The sequence below is a fragment of the Colobus angolensis genome, unplaced genomic scaffold, assembly GCF_000951035.1.
Source record: "Colobus angolensis palliatus isolate OR3802 unplaced genomic scaffold, Cang.pa_1.0 Scaffold132, whole genome shotgun sequence".
Classification (NCBI taxonomy): Eukaryota; Metazoa; Chordata; class Mammalia; order Primates; family Cercopithecidae; genus Colobus; species Colobus angolensis.
Genome location: NW_012114400.1, coordinates 9868811 through 9889904, shown reverse-complemented (window position 1 = coordinate 9889904; position 21094 = coordinate 9868811). Strand labels below are relative to the sequence as shown.

Genomic DNA, 21094 nt, shown 5'->3' with positions numbered 1-21094 from the left:
GACAAAAGAAGAAAACTGGAGGCATCACACTACCTGACTTCAAACTATACTACAAGGCTACAATAACCAAAACAGCATGGTACTGGTACCAAAACAGAGATACAGACCAATGAAACAGAATAGAGCCCTCAGAAATAATACCACACCCCTACAACCATCCTGTCTTTGACAAACCTGACAAAAACAACAAATGGGGAAAGGATTCCCTATTTAATACATCATGCTGGGAAATTGGCTAGCCATAAGTAGAAAGCTGAAACTGGATACTTTCTTTACTCCTTATATGAAAATTCATTCAAGATGGATTAGAGACTTAAATGTTAGACCTAAAACCATAAAAACCCTAGAAGAAAACTTAGGTAATACCATTCAGGACATAGGCATGGGTAAACACTTCATGTCTAAAACACCAAAAGCAATGGCAACAAAAGCCAAAAGCCAAAATTGACAAATGGGATCTAATTAAACTAAAGAGCTTCTGCACAGCAAAAGAAACTAACCACCATCAGAGTGAACAGGCAACCTACAGAATGGGAGAAAATTTTTGCAATCTACTCATCTGACAAAGGGCTAATAGCCAGAACCTATAAAGAACTCAATCAAATTTCCAAGAAAAAAACAACCACATCAAAAAGTGGGCAAAGGATATAAACAGACATTTTGCAAAAGAAGACATTCATACAGCCAACAGACACATTGAAAAATGCTCATCATCTCACTGGCCATCAGAGAAATGCAAATCAAAACCACAATGAGATACCATCTCACACCAGTTAGAATGGGAATCATTAAAAAATCAGGAAACAACAGGTGCTGCAGGGACACAGGAACAGGAACATCACACATCGGGTCCTATTGTGGGGATGGGGTAGGGAGGAGGGATAGCATTAGGAGAGATACCTAATGTAAATGACGAGATAATGGGTGCAGTACACCAACATCACACATGTACATACATGTAACAGACCTGCACGTTATGCACATGTACCCTAGAACTTAAAGTATAATTAAAAAAAACAAAAACTCATAGTGAAAGGATGGCTGGCTTATTTTTACGGGCAAACACCAAATATCAATATAGCATAAGTAAATAAGGGCACATATAAAAACGGTAGGTTGTTCCTTACAGACCAAATGTTTGCATGCTCAGTTTAAGTGTACCAGTGGAGACCTCAACCACATTTTGATCAATTTTATGCATATGTGGGAGGGAGAGAGAGGTATGAATGCATGTCCATGCATCCATGTGAGAAAGAGAGAAAAAGACTAATTATTTTCTTCTATTGCTGAAAATGGTTCTGGTAATTTCACTAAATACACTTTATGTAAATATAACCAAATGAGTAAAATGCAAAAAAACTTTCTACACAATCCAGCAATTATTCTTATGAAAAATATTTCATGCTTTGCATTTATGCTGTGTGGATCTTCACATCTTTCAAATATGTCACCGCAGAATTTTTTAATCTGGCCATCCTGAGACTACGTAAAATGTTCATCCCAACATAGAATTATTACTTATCTACTGATACATAAAGTCTTCTTTATACTTCTCTATTTGTACTTTACAATGATACAACTTTATTTGTACTTTAACCATATTTGATTTTTTACTCATATTGACTGCATTCTAAATCTTAAGTAGTTTTATACAATACTAAGAAACACTTAAATTGTAATGTCTTTGCAGCACTGAAATTACTAATTGGGAGGGTGAGGTTTAAGTAACCTCATTAATTTGACTATCAACCTGTAATAAGTAAAAGGCAGAGAAAGTGATTTCCATGCTGAGGAAAGTGGCATACACCTGCAGACTCAGGTACAGAGTTCAAGTCCAACCTGGGCAACATAGTAAGACCCCATCTCTTTAAAAAGAAAGATTTCCAAAACCCAGCAGGAAATCCCTGCTCTTCTCTCCCCTTCCAAATCAACAAAACTAGATGTGACTAATCCTAAATTTATAGCTCAAACTTGCAGCAAGGTCATTCTATTGCTCCTAATCTCTCTGGTAATAAATCAGATCCTTTGGATATCTACGTTATGACTCCCAAATTCAAAAGAGTTAGTTCCCTCACCAACACTTTTTAACAAATCAAATAGAATGGAATGAAACACAGTCCTGAAGTTGACTCAGTAATCTATACAACTAAAGAAATAACACATCATATCCATCTGGCAAGGGATTAGTCAGACACAACAAGGAACAGAAATCACAATGGCAAATCAAAACCTATCTAAGCAGTGCCCGAGGGGACAGGTACCCTGGCCTTGCAACAAGTCTTTTTTCAATGAAGAGTTAAAAATAACAGACTACTTTAATACCCCTAAACATCTGAAGGATATAATTTATTATACGCTCATTGCACAGTGTAGTGTGATTTCCAATGTAGCCTTACACAGAGAACATGTGCTAGATGTGAAAATCCAGTACCCTTGTTAATTACATTTATCACTGCAAAATAATAAATCAGCATTTGATTTCAAATGCTACTCTCATAAGCTTAATTAAAATGAATCAATTTCTCATGGTATACTAACATTACCTAGTTTCTCAGCCTTTCTCTGGGCTACGGCAAATTACTAACGTAATGCCACCCTAGGAGACAACTCAGGATTCAGGCAGCTGATCAACCATAGGCAACAAAACCTCTGCACATCCATTCATCACCAGCAGTTATTTCTCCTTTGATCTGTTACACACAAAATACGCTGACTGAAATTATTCAGACACTTAGAACCCGTTACTACGTACTGTGGACTTGTCTTCGATGATCTACAAGAGGGTTCTAATATAAAATGTAAATGTAATACTGCCAATATGACATAATAGTTTTATAAAATCTAGTATACTAGGCCAGGTCCAGTGGCTCATGCTTGCAATCCCAGCACTTTGGGAGGCCGAGGCAGGCCGATCACTTGAGGTCAGAAGTTCAAGGCCAGACTGGCCAACATGGCAAAACCCCGTTTCTGCTAAAAAGTACAAAAATTAGCCGGGCGTGGTGGCGGGCGCCTGCAATCCCAGCTACTCAGAAGACTGAGGCAGGAGAACAGCATGAACCCAGGAGGCAGGGGCTGCAGTTGATCCAGATAGCGCCACTGTACTCCAGCCTGGGTGACAAGAGTGAGACTCCATCTCAAAAAAACAAACAAACAAACAAAAACTACTATAGCCTTTTTACACTGAGGTTTAAAGCTTTAAAAAAAGTTATACAAAATTTTCAAAAATATTAATAATGACTCAGAAAAGTTAGAAATAATACAATTGTCTATCACAGGTGCCCCAAAATTGGTATCTATCAATTTATTGGAAAGTATTAGATCATTTATATCTACTGCACTTAACCTAGGTAAAGAAGAATATTTTCCAATATCAAGTTATTTAAATAATTATGTTTTTGAAGTTTCTTCTTAAAGTAACTTCTTTTTTTTGGGGGGGGGGGTCTCGTTCTGTTGCCCAGGCTGGAGTGTGGTAGCGCAATCATGGCTCACTGCAGCCTTGACCTCCTGGGCTTAAATCAATCTGACTGCCTCAGCCTCCTGAGTACCTGGGACTACAGGCGCACATCACTATGTCCGGCTAATTTTTGAAATTTTTTGTAGAGACGGAATTTTGCCAAATGGGCTCAAGGAATCCACCTGCCTCAGCCTTCCAAAGTGCAGGGATTACAGGCATGAGCCACTGCGCCCAGCCTGTTAACTTTTCTAGGAGGGAAAAACATAAATAATATATACACACATGCACACACATGTGCGCACGCGCACACACCACCCCCCCAAAGTTCTTGATGAGTTATAATGTACCTACAAATTTACTATCAGAATAACTGGTAATTATTCTGCCATTCTATTTAAAACTCAGTAATTCCTAAGGATACTGTGAAATACCTTGCATAGCTAGATAAGTTACTAAAATATTATAATCCTATCAGAAGCTTAATGGGGGGTTACTTTCTAAAAGCCATCTACATACAGAACACAAGTAAGAATTCAGTAACTTCTGAAAAATCAAAGAGCTGCTTTATTTTAGTTTTCAAGTTTGGTATAATGAAATATATTAGGAATTCAATTCCAGAATATTTATGGCACCACATACAAGACAGAAATGACAAAAAGACACTGTAGAAAAACTGGAGCATCTATCCAAAAATACCAAATTTGGGGAGGTAAATGATTACAGGATTGATAACATCCAGAATTCACTGTAGAGGATGATAAAAGGCTGAATCAATTCTAATTGTAATGTGTAAAAATGTTAAACTGGCGGGGCGCGGTGGCTCACGCCTGTAATCCCAACACTTTGGAAGTCTGAGGCAGCAGGTTACTTGAGGTCAGGGGTTTGAGACCAGCATGGCCAACAAGGTGAAACCACATCTCTATTAAAAATACAAAAAATCGCCAGGGCGTGGTGGCACACGCCTGTAGTCTCAGCTACTCAGGAGACTGAGGCAGGAGGATCACTTCAACCTGGGAGGCAGAGGCTGCAGCGAGCTGAGATCGTGCCACTGCACTCCAGCCTGAGTGACAGAGTGAGACTCATCTGTGTGTACATATATGTGTGTGTACATATATATAGTTAAATTGACTTGATTTCAAAATAAAACTCTAATTTGATCTTATATACAGTTGCAAAAATCTAAATATAAGAATAAAAGCTTTTTCAATGACACTCATAAAATATGAAAAGCTCAACAGTGAGAGAGTTATCTGAGTTCTATGGTATGACTTTTGTCTCTAATTAAAACAAAAGATCTTAAAATTTTTCATTTCTAAGCATTTCAAAGTGAATATGTCTTCAATGGATTCAGTGCAAAGCACCATTCTGAAATTTCAAATAAGAACTTAGTTTCTAAATAGCAAGATCTGTCCAGTCCAGAAGCAAGTAAGAGTTTAAAAACAGGTATTTAAAAAAACATGGGAACAGTCACTCACAGAGGAACATGAGAAGCAGGAAAGACAAGAAGAACAACACTAAAAGAAACAGCCATCAAGAAAAAGACCTGGAAAAGAAACCAAAACTTAGAATTAAAGATCAAATGAGGTTTAGTAGGATGGGGCGGGGGGGGAGGGGATGAACTAAGTAGATAATCCAATGAATACTAAGACAATTAATTTAAAAAATTTGAATGCAGGAATTATATAAATGATTAAAAAGTCACTCAAAAATCTAAATCAATTTTACAAAGACCCAGAAATTGATCTAGCAAACTAAAGTTCAGCCAGCAATAGCCAATGGAAAAGTTCCCATCAAGGACATACCCAAACACCCAAATATAGCATGTTATTAAATATACTAGGTTTTTTTCATACGAACCAATTGATTAAAACATCTGTCATAAAGTTAAAGGGAATATTAAAAGATTAATCTGTGTTCAAAATAATAAAGAGAAACACAGAAAATAAAAACATTTGTATGTTAAAGAACAGTAGTGGTTAATCTAAAAATACAAGGAGGAGTGGGAAATTAAAAGTCATAAAATATGTTTAACACTGACAATAATTTTGTTAAAACTGAATTAGTTACACTGATGCAGGTAAACAGACATTGGAATAAAAAGCTCTACTAAGTTGAAAGAAAACTAAAATCTTTGTGCAATTCTGAGTGTTATATATAACTACAGCATTACATACTAAACTATAATTAAGAGAATACATGTAACCAAAACGATGTTTCATAGTATAAATTTTTATTATTTAATAAACTATATTTTCAAACTGGTTTCTATGTTTCCTATTCTTACAAGGATCAATATTACAGCATTTTAAAACAAAGTGATGTCAAATTTATTATTAAAAATTACACAATGATTTCAAGATTACTCTGATATATGTGGCAACAATAACTTTCTTTCTAAAATAAATCTCAGGTGTTTTGTGATTGTGGCATGAACTCCATAGTCATTGGTAGAATAATTTTAAAAGTCATGTTACAGATATTAACTAAAACCTCTAATATGTTTTGGGTAAACTAACAGTTATTCTTTAACAAAATGCAAAGCTAAATTGAGTTTACTTATACAGGCTTACACAAAATCTATCAACCAGTGTGCAATGGATTTTCAATAAACCTCAGTTAAGATATATAAACTAAACCACATAAAAATAATCTTCGCTTTACATGTATTAAAATTCCCTGACATGAACTAGTATGTTGTTGCTGTAATTCATTTTTCTTGAAGTATATTAGCACCAAAATGCTACTAATGCTGACAAAATGTTAAGGTTAAATCAGATTCTAACACCTCTTACCAAAAGGAAGGCATGAAATGATTTAATATTTACCCATCTAAATAAGTGTTCGCTCTAAATACTAGCCAATTAAAGAGTATATCTGTATTATTCAGCATAAAACGCTTACAAAATATTATATATGGTTAATATAAAAACATTTATGCAATAACTACAATCAATTCCATAATACAATCAAAAAGCAGTGAAAGGAGGCCAGGCACGGTGGCTCATGCCTGTAATCCGAGCACTTTGGGAGGCGGAGGCAGGCAGATCACGTGAGGTCAGGAGTTCGTGACCAGCCTGGCCAATGCAGTCTCTCCTAAAAATACAAAACCCCGTCTCTACTAAAAATACAAAAAATTAGCCGGTTGTGGTGGTGCACACCTGTAATCCCAGCTACTTGGGAGGCTGAGGCAAGAGAATCACTTGAACCCAGGAGATGGAGGCTGCACTGAGCTGAGATCGTGCCACTGCACTCCAGCCTGGGTGAGACAGTGAAACTCCATCTCAAAAAAAAATAATAAAATAAAATAAATGTTTAAAGAAGCAGTGAAAAGGGCAATGCTAAACAAGCTATAACTGGATACATTTAAACCTCGAAACAAATCCCTAAGGAAGTTATACCACCTTTCTGATGAGAAAGCTGAAGCTTAACTTGCTGTAATAAACAGGCCAACAAATCATAATAGAAAGTTCTCTCTTCTATCTCCCTTACATTAAGACTTGGTCCAAATCTATAACCAGAACATTATCTGCCCCACTCAAAAAAGTTGGAAAAATTCACAATGGGGAAAATTACTATGAAAGGGATATAAAGGATTTTTTATGAGTACCATTTGTTGAGCCTCTTTGTGCTAAAAGAGAAAAAAACATTGCTTATTCACTTTAGTGATGGCTTCTTAGAAAAGTCTATGAAAATGCATATCTAACAAAAAACTGTATACAACACATAATACATTAATATGGAAGTATTATTTCATGTAACAGTAAGTATATAAAATAAACTTTCAAAACTTAAGGGATACAATGGATTATTATATACACACTATTTTAATTTTTACATTTTGTAAACAGTTTTTACATATATAAAAAAACTAATGTTTCTTTTAAGGGGTACACCTTCATACTGTTAGGCAGACACATGATAGAACCACTTTGTTCCCTGAAATATCAAAACAAGCACCAAGTTTTGAAAATTGCTTAAAGTGTAATATAATATTCTCAAATAGAATAATACGCCAGTCTAAACACACAGTACAGAAAAAAACATTTTATAAAAGTAATATTCCTACTTATAATTCTGTAACTACATATTAAAATCCTGAACACTTTATATACTTTTCAGATGAAAGTTACTTAATTTTTTTTTTTCTTTTTAGAGACAGGGTCTCACTGCTTTGCACAGGCTGGTCTCAAACTACTGGCCTGCAGCTATCCACCTGCCTCAGCTTCCCAAAGTGCTAGGATTATAGGCATGAGCTACCATGCCTGTCCAGAAAGTCAGTAACTTAAAACTAAAGAAATTACATTTCTTTCTATGTATGAGTCCTAACAGATGGATGGAAAAGGCCAACCTAGTTATTACCCTCTTTATATAACTTATTTGCGGCTACTTTCTCTCAAAGGCAAAAGATCTCTGCTATAAGATAAACATACATAGCTGTTGCAAAAATACCCCAATTACTTGAGAGAAAAAAGATTCTCATAATATTTATATAAACTAGTCTTCATAACTTTGAATGAAAATTGTATCATTAACAATACCAAATACATATATTACATATATTAATAAATATAATAAATTATAAGTACAATAAAGCTATATAGTTGCCTACATTTACACATACATCCAACTGAGTTTACAGAATCATAAATTAATAATACAAGTAGCTACCATTTGTTAAGCCTCTTTGTACTAAGCATTTTATACAGTGTCTCCTTTAATCTTCAACAATACTATGACGTAAGTTCTATTATATATATTATAAAATAAAACCAAAATAACTGATAGAAAGATTAAATAACTTCCTCAACTTCACAAGCAGGAGAATGGATGGTAGAACTGAAAATCAAAGCCAGCACTGACTTCAAAGCCTCATATTTGTTGTATTTCCAACTGATTAACTTATCTTTAACAAACTGGTACTGCCTCTAGAGCAGGGATTTCAAACCGGATGGCCAAAACAATCTATAGATATAGTAGAAATAAGTAAAGAAGGCTAAATAAAAGATAACAAAGTAACAAGGCCTGTGGCAATCCAGAGAAAACCTCTTATCTAGAGGAGGTAGCTCCTGCTCAGGTGGATGTGGCTGTTGCCATGTGAGACTACAGACCCAGTACCCATTCATGCCAGATAGATTTTAAGGAAGCTGGAAATGCACTGTTCATGTGACAAGCTCTAATTTTTAAATGGTGGTGAGTAAGATAAAAACCTAAATTACAATGGATGCCTAATAAAACGTTATCTGTGGCCACATTTAGATTGGCACAATGAATGACTCCAGAAGCAAGCTAAAATGCTTCTGGATGATCTACGTTACCATCTTCTTCTTCCTGCAAGAGGCAAGAGGAAGAAAAAGAAACTTTCCTATAAGCATCCTTAAAATATACATAATAACCAGTCTTATTTCAAATCTTTCTACCCCTCATGCTCTCCCCATCACAGGGCTTTTACTCCTGCTTTTTGTTCACTGCTCCTAAAATGTGTTTTCCTGTCATCATCAAGTTAAATCCTACACAAACTTCTGATCTTATTCAAGCATTAACTCCTTAATGAAGTATTCTAACTCCTGCAACAAATCCAATTTTAGGCTCTTGTTGCACAATATACCTCTAATACTTGGCATAGTCACAATTTTATCGTATGACTAATGTGTCCCTCCCCAACCAGATCATAAAGTCCATAAGAACACGTATGGTTTTGTTCATCGTTGATGTCCCAGCACTCGACACACTGAAGGCACACAGCATGCACTCAAGAAATACTTGCTAAAGGAAAGAGGAAGAAGAGGAAATAGAGCCCTAAGGAAGAAGACAGCTTTTAAAAATCCTCCATTATCTGCAGGGCTGAACTCTACATTTAACTCCAGAACATTACTGCTACTACAGCACTACCATAACAATTCAAGCAGAGATGAACAACAAATTAATCAACAACCAATGGGAATGAAGAAAGCTTTATAAAACAGTGGTGGGGTGGGGAGGGTGCTAATGTATGTGTTCCTGCTTTTAAGAATATAACCTGGTTGACAGCCTGAGATTCTGCATCCTCCTGAGAATTGATGGTGATAATATTACACCTCTAACAAACTGTATAAAACTACCTAAGTTTACTCACTATCAAAAAAATTGTTCCCCAAAACATACTTACTGTAACAACGATGATGACTACTGGAATAAATTCAAGCAAAGATCTTAAAGAAAAACTTTTAATCTCTATAATTGCAGGGTATGAGATGCTTCCTCAAAAATGAAGACAGTAAAGGTAATCAAGAGTCAATGATACTCACTAAGAACAAATAAGAGGTTAGAGTTTGTAACCCTTCCAGTTAAATATGAACAGGCTAGACAGGTTAAAATGAAGTGGTTCTCAATGCAACTACCAAATCCTTATTAATAAGAGTGAACTGTGATCACCATCTTCTAATTATTTCTCCAGTGGAATCATAAATTGGTTCCTTGCTACTATACAACTAACAAAAACAGGTCTTCATCATATACTCTCATTTACTATACAATAAAAACTTTGTCAAGTGACATTCTTTGTCTAATATGACCCTTTCACAACACGAAATCATGAAAATATATTGTTATTTCCCCCACTGAATGGTTTCTACCTCCACATAATTCTGAGATAGCTTTACTTAACCTGATTCTATGAAACACTAGTTCTTTCCAAGAATACTCCCTAGGTGTTAGGGTAGGGGCAAACTCGGCGGGTTAAATAAGCTTAGAAAGACTGCACATTCTTCCAATTTAGATACTCATACATTAAAAACAATGAGATTCATGAACCACAAAATCTGTTTAATCTAGTAGAGTTTTTTGTTTGTTTGTTTTGTTTGTTTTGAGTCTCACTCTGTCACCCAGACTGGACTGCAGTGGACTAATCTTGGCTCACTGCAGCCTCCACCTCCTGGGTTCAAGCAATTCTCCTGCCTCAGCCTCCAGAGTAGCTGGGATTACAGGTGTGCGCCACCACGTCCTGGCTAATTTTTGTATTTTTAGTAGATGGGGTTTTGCCACGTTAACCAAGCTGGTCTTGAACTCCTGGCCTCAAGTGATCTGCCTGCCTTGGCCTCCCAAAGTGCTGGGATTACAGGCATGAGCCACTGCGCCTGGCCTAACCTAGTCTTAAACATTATAGAACCCAAGTAACAAATTTGGGGAAAAAGCTCCAAACTGGGAGAAGTTCTCTATCAAATCAACAATTTCATGGCTTGGGCCTCTGGAATCTTTCCTGTGAAACATATTTCATGGCCTAAGTCAAAAGTTAACCAGAAACCCAACTATACAAACTTGTAACTTTAAAGATACCTGGGTTTCTGTTGCCATAAGTTTGAATAATTCTTATTTTCATGAAATATTATCAAAGCACTCTCCCTGGGGCCTTTACTTGTATAAAAACTTTCACTACTTCATGATTCTTATGAAATGTGATTACCAAAACATATATCCTTCTCTATAAAATATATAGAAAATTATATGCATAAAAAAGTTCTAGCTGTCTGCATAATTTAGTCTTGCATATATCAGAAATCTGATGTTTAACTTAAAAGATACATAGATTGATCCTAATTTTACTAACTATGTATATTAACCAGGCATATCAAAACATTGGAGAACAATGGCATCAAAAATGAACTATACGTAAATTAGAAAGGAAGTTACATCTAGGCAGCAAAGCCTTTTAACATGTATTTAACATCCTTGTATGTCTGGGTGGATATTATAATGGAGAAACTTTCTTGACTGGAGAATAAGGTAGAAAGTTGGTGCAACTCACGAGCTCACAAATAGGTAGTAATTCCAAAGCAGAAAAGAAGAGAAAAAAAAAATTAAATGGGAAACGTAAGTCTGAGACATAACTTAAAAATAATTATCTGAGAACTCCAAAGCTTTCAAGTTCAAATTTCTCTATGCATTAATTCTAACAACTGTATAAATCAGATCACAAGCAACACAGATATTCAAACTGGGTATTAATATAACTATCAGCAATTTAACCATTTTTAGTCTTTCTGTTGCATTCCTACACAATGCTTTTTTCATGATTATTCTTTAAAAATGACAGAGCATAAATTTGCTTAAATTCACCTCTCTTTTTCAGCATACTTCAGTATATTGCTTAAATTCACCTGTCTTTCAGTATATTTAGCACAGTCTCTGATGATGTAGCAGAATCACGTCATTCTCATACTGATCAATGAAGAAGCTATCCTTAAATTTTAGAAAAACTCCTCTGTACAAAGGACCACTATAAAAACCATCACAGATTTTACTATTTGCAAAGAAGCTCAGATAATAAAACCATTTCATGGCATTTCAGAGCTACAGGGATGGATGAGAAAAGCAAAAACAATAACAAAAATAACAAAAAACTTACTTTGATGGCTCCCCAAGGATAACAACTTCATTCTACAACTAATTCACTTAGTGAATGATCAGTGGGCAAGTTCTGTCGCACTTAGGGAAATGATTAGTAGGCAAGTTCTGTTCCCAAGATGTCAATAACCAAATCACATAAGAATTTAAACTAAATCTTTAGCCATGAATTATATATTGAAGTCAGGAAGAACCAGGCAGACTGCATAAGATGGGAGTATCTAATCCCTCATGACTTTTGCCCTAATTCTCTAAACTCTAACAACACTGGTCTCCTTGCTGTTGCCCAACTGGACCTCAGTCTTGATCCCTGCCTTGACACAGAGGAATGCAATCCAAGTCTCTGCTCAACTGTTACCTCCTGAGAGAAGTATCTCTGACTTCTCTCTCTAAACAAGCCTCATCTGATTTATTCACAGCTGTGTGACCGGCAACAAGAACAGGATCTGACACAAATGCTCAATAAGTACTTCTTGAATGAATTAATTAATCTACATATAATTTAATAATACAGAAACAAATCTGATGACAATTTAAAAACAAGTATATTAACAAAACATCTGATATCCAATCCCAATTTGAAGCCCAGAAAAAAACAGACTTAAAATCGGATCTCTATACTTGCTATGTGCTTTTGGAAATGAGTGAGTAAAACATGAAAAATTCCACGTAGATATAAAGTTATGTGTTAGTTCTGAGAAATCACAGCACATATATAATGATTCCAGGTTACACAGAGTCCATAAAGATCTGATGATTCACAAGCAAAAACAAAAGTTTGGTATTAGTGTCTTAAGTATACTCTATTTAATACACATGCATAGTATTTTAAAAGTATAATCTAGAATATAAATAAAAGTATAAAAGGTATAACGATCTAGAATATAAATATGCAAAATGAGATTAATAGAATTCCTGTTCTACATCACCAAATCCAATCATTAACTAAATAAAAATTAAAAGTGTTAAATATGGCTTGGTCAGAATATATAGAAATAACCATTTTCAGGAGGTTAAAAAAAGAAAGTTTGCTAAACATGAACCAAAAGCTTATATTCACAGATACCCAAGTATTTAGTTCTGTTAATTACATACTCTGTAAGCATTATAATCACTATAATCCATCTCTTTAAAGAGCGTAAGACATTACGTTTTTAAAACAAAGAATATTATGCCAAAAAGCTCTCCCAAACTGACCTCATAACTTAATGGCTTTAAATACTGACCAGGTGGCACTGCCCTACTTGCAAGTTAATCAAAATCAGCTTTTATTTACATATATTCAACTTAGTTTGAAGGAAAAGAAACACGAAACAGGATACCCATGAATCAATACACCACACAGATCAATCAGCACAAGTGATCAACAAAGAAAAATGTTTGAAATAAAAAATATGAGAGAATATTTTCTTCAACATGTGCTACTCACATAAAATCCCTGGAACAAAAGAACATCTATAGCCAAATTAACTTACCGTTACAGATTTCAGTGTCATACCATGGTAGGTTCCCATAGTGTCAATTTTGAAGCCTTCCGTTTCTATGAAAAAAAGAGGCTTACTGTTAAGATTTTATAGATCATGTATCTTATGACCTATAACAAATCTAAAGTAATAATCTACATTGAATGTGATGGTTCAATAGTATAACAAAGCCTTGAATCTACTATGTAAAATTAAATTCCATACTTGTGAAGATAAAAACTTTAAAAAGGACACTAGGGTAAAAAATACTAATATATTAAATACAGACCAGCAAGCCTATTGTGTAGAAGCTAGTTAAGACTATCTCTGCAATTACGTTCAAAAATTAGATTGAATACTTTATAACCCCAAATTACTTACTACTAATACTCAATGACAGTACCACTGAAAGCACCTAATACCATGAGAAGACCCAAAGTTATAAAAAGTAATGTTCCAAAGTTTCAGTCATAAAGCATATACTTAATTTTATATACATACAAACATATATATATATATACACACACTTTTTTTTTTCTTTTGAGATAGGGTCTCACTCTGTCACCTAGGCTGGAGTACAGTGGCACAATCTCAGTTCACTGCAACCTCTTCTCCCATCCCCCCTCCGCAGGTTCAAGCAATCCTCCCACCTCAGCCTCCTAAGTAGCTAGGACCACTGGCATGTACCACCACACCCAGCTATTTTTTTGTATTTTTAATAGAGATGGGGTCTCGTCATCTTGGTCAGGCTGGTTACAAAGTACTGAACTCAAGCAATCCTCCTGCCTCCACCTCCAAAAGTGCTGGGATTACAGGTGTGAGCCACAGCAATCAACCATATTACATATTTTACAGAAAGCAGTGTTGTAAATAATGATTGGAGTGCCAGGACAGAATCCCAATATGCCTTTCTGCAAAGGCAAATATTTTACATACTGCAAGCCTTAAAATCTCTGTCACAACTATCCAATTCTGTATCTGTAGCACAAAAACAGAATAAACAATATATGTGATCAAATGGGGGCAACCCAATTTGGCCCATGGAGGGTTATATTTAGTTTTGGAGATGTAATTTACCAACCTCTGCTTTATATAATTCATTCCCCAAGAAAAACATTGAATATTATAACGAAAGAATGGACGTAGTCTTTCTATGGCACATATCCAGTGCATGCCTTTATCAACTAAATGAAGTCAGCACACAAAATTCATTGCATCAAGGCAACATATCATTTTAAGAAAACATAAGATTTCAGATTATGCATAAAAATATCATTAACTTCCACCTGCTTCCACTTCATATTTTCATGACTCAAGTCATGATGAAGATCCCAAGAGGAAGTTATACTGACATTAGTCTCACCTCACAACTGCAGAAATGGTTCATTATTGCATTAGCCACAATATCACGTAGACCATCACAAAATAAGTCCTCCCATCATTGCTCAAAATCTGTTTCCAAGTTCTCAATGCACATACACATTTATAACTTGGGAAACATGACTTGACATATAAAGTCTCTACTTTATATAAAAACAAAAGCAGTATGAACAGCAGCAAACATTTATAGATAATTTACCTATCAGATATTATTCTGGGAACTTAATATTTATTAAACCAGTCCAATACTCACAATAACCATAAGAGACAGGTACTATAATATTTTAATTACACACAGAAGAAAACTAAGGCAGAATGCAGTTAAAGTAACATTAAAATTCACACAAAAAGTTAATACGACGTAAGCTATCTGGATCCAGAATCCATGCTACTAACCAGGAATTGGCCAACTTTTTTCTGTGAAGGGCCAAATAATATTTTTAGGCTTTGTAGGCTACACAGTCTCTACTGAAACAATTTAATACTGATGTCACAAAGCCAAAGCAGCCATATATAAAATACATAAATGAATGAGTGTGGCTGTGTCCCAACAAAATGTTATTTAAGAAAAACTGCAGTGGGTAAGATCTGGTCTGTAGACATTACTTTGCCAACCCTTACCCTACCCAAACATCAGCCCATACTGTCTCTCAAGTTCAACACAACCACACTAAGGGGAAGATAAGAATTAAGCAACTTGCCTTCTTTTCCTTTGAATCTTTCCTGATCGTATCTGTTATAGGCAGCTGGGATAGGCTGTTTGGTGCGCAAAGTAGGATCCTGTAAAAAAAATTAATTATGAGTTACCTGTTAGTATTTTTAAACGTCACTTATTTAATGTGCTGGAGTGCAGTAGTGTGACCATGGCTCACTGCAGCCAAGACCTCCTGGGCCCAAGTGATCCTCCCCGCTCAGCCTTCCAAGTAGCTGGGACCACAGGCATGTACCGCCACACTCAGCTAATACATTTTTTTAAATTTTTTTATAGAGACAAAGTTTCACCATGCTGCTCAAGCTGGCTTTGAATCCCAGCCTCAGGTGATCGACCTCAGTCTCCCAAAGTGCTAGGATTACAGGTATGAGCCACTATACCTGGCTAAAGTATCTTTATGATGTAATACTCTTCCCTCCAATAATAATTGTTTTAACAAAACAAAACAAAAAACCCTTAAATTCAAAGTATGAGTTTAGTTTTAGAGACTTTTAGCTGAATTATCCACCAAACTATTAATCCTTAAATAAACATGAAAGCCATGATGATTAATCCATTATAAACAGAGTAAGACTGAAGTAAGAGGCATCTTTTTTAAAATAATTAGAAAAGGCTGTTTGTCTAACGATGCATTATTTAATCACAAATACTCTATCAAAACTCACAATGTTTAACAAACTGAAAACACATATTTAACAACATTCTCAAAGCTACTTGGAAAATTCACGACGACTGAAACACTTTTCATTTTATTACAATAGGATTCTATATCAAATATGCCAAATAAAATATACTTATCAATACCTATCAAGAATGATAAATATATGCTTACTTCACACTAGGCATATACCTCTATAGTCAAGGGCCAAACATTAAAACCTTCAAGTATTCTAACGATTATATAAATATACAGAAAGAATATTCAGTCACAAATGGTAGAACTGTTTTAAGGTTTGACATGTTTCCTACCAATTGCTATTCGAAATGTCAACCAATTCATAATTCTAAGTACCCTGTGCTTTGCCATCATAGTTCTTACTTCACTACCTTTAACAAAAAAAAAAAAAACATCTAATAAGTAAGGAACTGCTAACGGATCTAGGTTACATGGTCACTATGAGAATCTAAGTAAACTCTGATGATCTGAGGTGGAACAGTTTCATTCCAAAACCCTCCCCCGATTCGTGAAAAAACTGTCTTCCACGAAACTGGTCCCTGGTGCCAAAAAGGTTGGGGACTGCTGTATTAGACTACAAGCTCAAAGAAAGTAGGGACCATAATCTTTCTCATTATTGTATCTCAGGATCACTAGCAGACTGTCTAATAGTAGGCACTTAAGTACTTGATGGAGAATCAACTAAAAGTATTTAATTATCAACAAAAGTCTACCATCTTTAAAAGTTAAATTCCAACAATTTCATGAGCAAATAAAACTACTACAAAGTAGTTGCAAAGGCTGTATTAGTACTCTAATACATTTCAATATGCCTTTTAAAACCTGACACAGTTTTAAAAATATAGAAGATTCTTTGGGAGGCTGAGGCAGGCGTATCACCTGAGATCAGAAGTTCAAGACCAGCCTGGCCAACATGATGAAACTCCATCTCTACTAAAAATACAAAACTTAGCCAGGCATGGTGGCATGTGCCTGTAATCCCAGCTATTTGGGAGGCTGAGGCAGAAGAATCACTGGAACACAGGAGGTGGAGGTTGCAGTGAGCCAAGATCAGGCCAGTGACTCCAGCCTGGGCAACTGAGTGAGACTCTATCTCAAAAGAAAAATTTTTTAAATAAATTTTCTGTTTATAGAATCTTCTATTTTCTACTGCAGAAAATAGAAACAATTTCATTTGTGTGTTTTGTTCCTTTGTTGAATCATATGAAAATAGCTGGAAGGATTTTCCACAAAATTAGAGTATGTTTGAATTTAAATACAGGCTATATGTCATACATGAAATTTACTTTGGGAGGGTCTTAAATAGCATTTCAAAGAGAAGGCAGCCAACTCTCAGAGCAGCTGAAATGGAGGCACAATTAAAGGAAAGCATGGCTGGTGACTAGGAGAAATACATTCACCAAGGTGTAATAGATATAATGTCAAAAAGAACCCCAAACTGGGAGGTAACAGAGATTTATGTTATTAACAATGGTTAGTGATTGTCCCAAGCAACAATGAGTAGGCCAGCCACAGTTTACCTAAAATAAATAAAGGGTTTTCCCTGATTAACCTTTTTCAGACTGTGACCCAGATATGTTAAGAATTATTGCTCTGGTTAAGAATAACTGCCGAAGTAAGTAACTTTTAATGCTGGGAAGGGCTTCCACATCTTTCAAATATTCTGAAGCAGCAAAAGGTTTAGAATCCACTGATTTTAAAATGTGAAGATGTCTTCAATGTTACTACACTGCAATGTAAGTGGCAACTTCATTAAAATTACTGTAAAGCAGTAAAGCATTCTTACCACAGGTGCTGCATTTGGGGCTGGTCGCTGTTCAGGTGCACGCCCTTCTTCTCTGGCTTTTACAGATTGAAGAATTGCAAAAATGTTCTTGGAAAAATTCTAAAATATAAATGGATTTTAATTAAGCCCACTTTAAATATACAATAGTAAATTTACTTAATAAATAATTTAAGACTAAGTTATCTTACTATCAATTCTTCCCTACTATGTATGTCATAAGATATCTTATTATACACAAATGTAAAAACCAGCCACTAAGATATTCATCCAGAGACTGATTATTGTAAATCCCACGGTATTCATCATTTTCATTTTACTTAAACTGCTACAAATGTATTCATATATTTCGTATTCTGCATCTGTTCAAATATAAAACCAGAAAATAAGTAAAAATCTAAGTAAGGCCAGGCGCAGTGGTTCACGCCTGTAATCTCAGCACTTTGGGAGGCCAAGGCGGCTGGATCACGAGGTCAGATCAAGGCCATTCTGGCTAACATGGTGAAACCCCATCTCTACCAGAACTACAAAAAATTAGCCGGGTGTGGTGGCAGGCACCTGCAGTGCCAGCTACTTGGGAGGCTGAGGCAGGGGAATGGGGTGAATCTGGGAGGTGGAGCTTGCAGTGAGCCATGATAAAGTTGGAAAGTACAAGTACAAATGCTCTTCGACTTACGATGCAATCACATGCTGATCAAAAGTCAACACAACTAACTAATCCGACTACTTTTTCCTTCAAGAAACATTCTTCCTTCATGCTACAGATTGAATGTCTCCTCTAAAACTCATGTTGAAATTTTACTCCATTGTAATAGTATTAGGAGGTGGAGCCTTTAAGAGGTGAGTAGGTAGGTCATAAGGGGTCCACCCTTACGAATGGATTAATGTTGTTATTGCAAAAGTGGGCTCAGATTCCCAATATAGTTAAGTTTGGCCCCATTTCTCTCTGTGTCTCATTTGCTTGCTTGCTTGCTTCTGACTTCTGCCATGAAATGACCCTCACAAGGTGCCACTGCTATGCTCTTGGATTTCCCAGCCTACTGAAATGTGAGAAATAAATTTCTTGTCTTCACAAATTACCCAGTCTGTGATATCCACAGCATCAGAAAACAGACAAAGACACTTGGCCTCTGAGATGCTACTCTCTCTTGGTTTTACCCCTAATGTCTGACAGTTCCTTTGGGGCTCTTCTTATGCCGCCTATCAATCGCTTAACATTTGAAGGAATATGTAGTAAGAATCTACTCTAAGCCAAACACCTTCCTTGGCACTTGGGTACAATCATGATCAAAAAAGACATGGTCCTTGCCTCATGAACCTCAAATACAACATAATTTCTCTTCTTTAAACAAAGCATTCTGTTTCCTTGGCTTGGACCACTCTTCCCACCTTACCCCTTTCACCTCTCTCACTAGCTTTTATTCTTTAGGTGTCACTCCTCTTTACTCTCAATTAAGTTAACTGCCCTTGCTGGGTGTCTGCCCTACAATATACCTAATAATTACTGCTTATTTAATTTTGACTTCTGCTAAAGAGTGTAACTTCTGTGAGAGCTAAGACCAACGTACCTCCGGTCAGTGCTTAGCACTGGCCTAGTTTGTAGATGTTAAATACTATACAAATAAATATGTATATAAAATGAGAGGCTGCTTGAAACATCACTATTATCACTATATCAGTTGCAGTGTTAACTAATTCCTATAATTCTCTGGAGCAGCAAATATAAGTCTCAGGACCCCTTTGCACTCTTACAAATTACTGAGGACCCCAAAGAGCTTTAAGTTTGTGTGAACTACAGTATCTATTGAATTAAAGATTAAAACTGAAAAAAAATTAAATTATTTTAAAAATAAGAAAAGATCCATGTAAACATAATAGCATATTTCATGCAAAATCACTTTTCAAAATGCATAAAGGTAATGACAAGAAACAGTGGCAGGTTTTTAAATTTTGCAAATTTCCTTAATCTCTGGCTTAATAGAAGACAGCTATATTCTCAGACAGGCTTCTACATTCAACATTCACTGTGCTCTCTTATTTGGTCAAAGAATATAGAGAAAACGTATCCTCACACAAACAGTTGGAAAAGGGAAGAACATTCTAGTAGTTTTTCAGGTAACTGTGGATAGTCTTTGATATCATACCATAATGCAATAAATGGTTCTTAAAGGTTAATGCAACATGGAAACCACATCCATAAACTTTTTGTATAGGTACTTTAAAATCCATCAGTCTCTCTTGCACTTTAAATGAACTTTTTACCCATGCATGATTTGTGACAGCATTCACTGGTCATCTGGAAAATATCAGTCACTGATTATGCACATTTTCCAAATATTAACATGGTTAACTATACAGTATCAACAAACTATACTTGTCAGTATTATTTGTAAAAGACTCACTAGAAGACTTTAAGAATTAGAAAACTGCTTGTTTCTTTACTTATGGGTGGAAAAAGGATTAGAAAAGTGTTATGGTGACAGCAGCATAAAGAAACTTCCCAAAATTCTAATTTTCTCATGAAAGCTCTCATTTTATCATTGGCAACAAATACTATCAGTTGCTTTCCTTGAAGGAACATATTTATTTCCTTCACTTTCAAAAAAAAAAAAAATCTGCCAAATAACCAAGTCTGAATAACACTTACTCTAATAAAAAAAAAGTTGATTCAGTTCATACTTCATACAATGGCACAAGTCTCTTGATGAGAATAACCATCATGTTTGCAGAAGTGCTTTCTACATTCCAATTTCATCACACAAAATATTAAAAAGACATACTTAAGGGTCAAGATTTAACAAAATTCATAAATTTTAAAAACATCATCAAGGACATTAGTGAATAAAGAACACAATGGCTACCAGTTAAGTTAAGTGCCATTGCCTTGATTCACACCAAGACTAGCAGTTTTACCAACCACTGATTTTGCGCCATCACTTCAAAGGTCAATACAGTGAAAAATGCACATAAAATCTTAGTCTTATTATAAAAATCGTTGAAAATATATGAAAAGCAAATTTCACTACTTTAAAAATAAAGAGGAATTAATCAATATTATCATCAATCTACTATGTAGTAGAATTACAGGTGATTACCATCTTCCTTCTAGTAATATCCTTTTATTAGTTTTTCAATGATGAACATATACTAATTTATATATGTTTATATACATTTATCTTCAGATCATATAAATCCTTCACCTAATTTATGTAAGTTTAAAAGTGTGTTTTCTAAATGGTATTATAAA

At 35.3% G+C, this 21094-nt stretch overlaps 1 protein-coding gene across 1 annotated transcript in view; it reads right to left on the bottom strand.

Moving 5' to 3' along the window:
* The window catches only part of CDC73 (cell division cycle 73), a 145842-nt gene that overhangs the window by 102240 nt on the left and 22508 nt on the right, over window positions 1-21094 (bottom strand). The window contains exons 8-10 of the mRNA XM_011934210.1: window positions 17851-17949; window positions 15378-15456; window positions 13309-13373 (exon numbers count right to left, since the gene is read on the bottom strand). Of these exons, the coding sequence (XP_011789600.1) occupies window positions 13309-13373; window positions 15378-15456; window positions 17851-17949 (243 nt within the window). The remainder of the gene's footprint in view (window positions 1-13308; window positions 13374-15377; window positions 15457-17850; window positions 17950-21094) is intronic.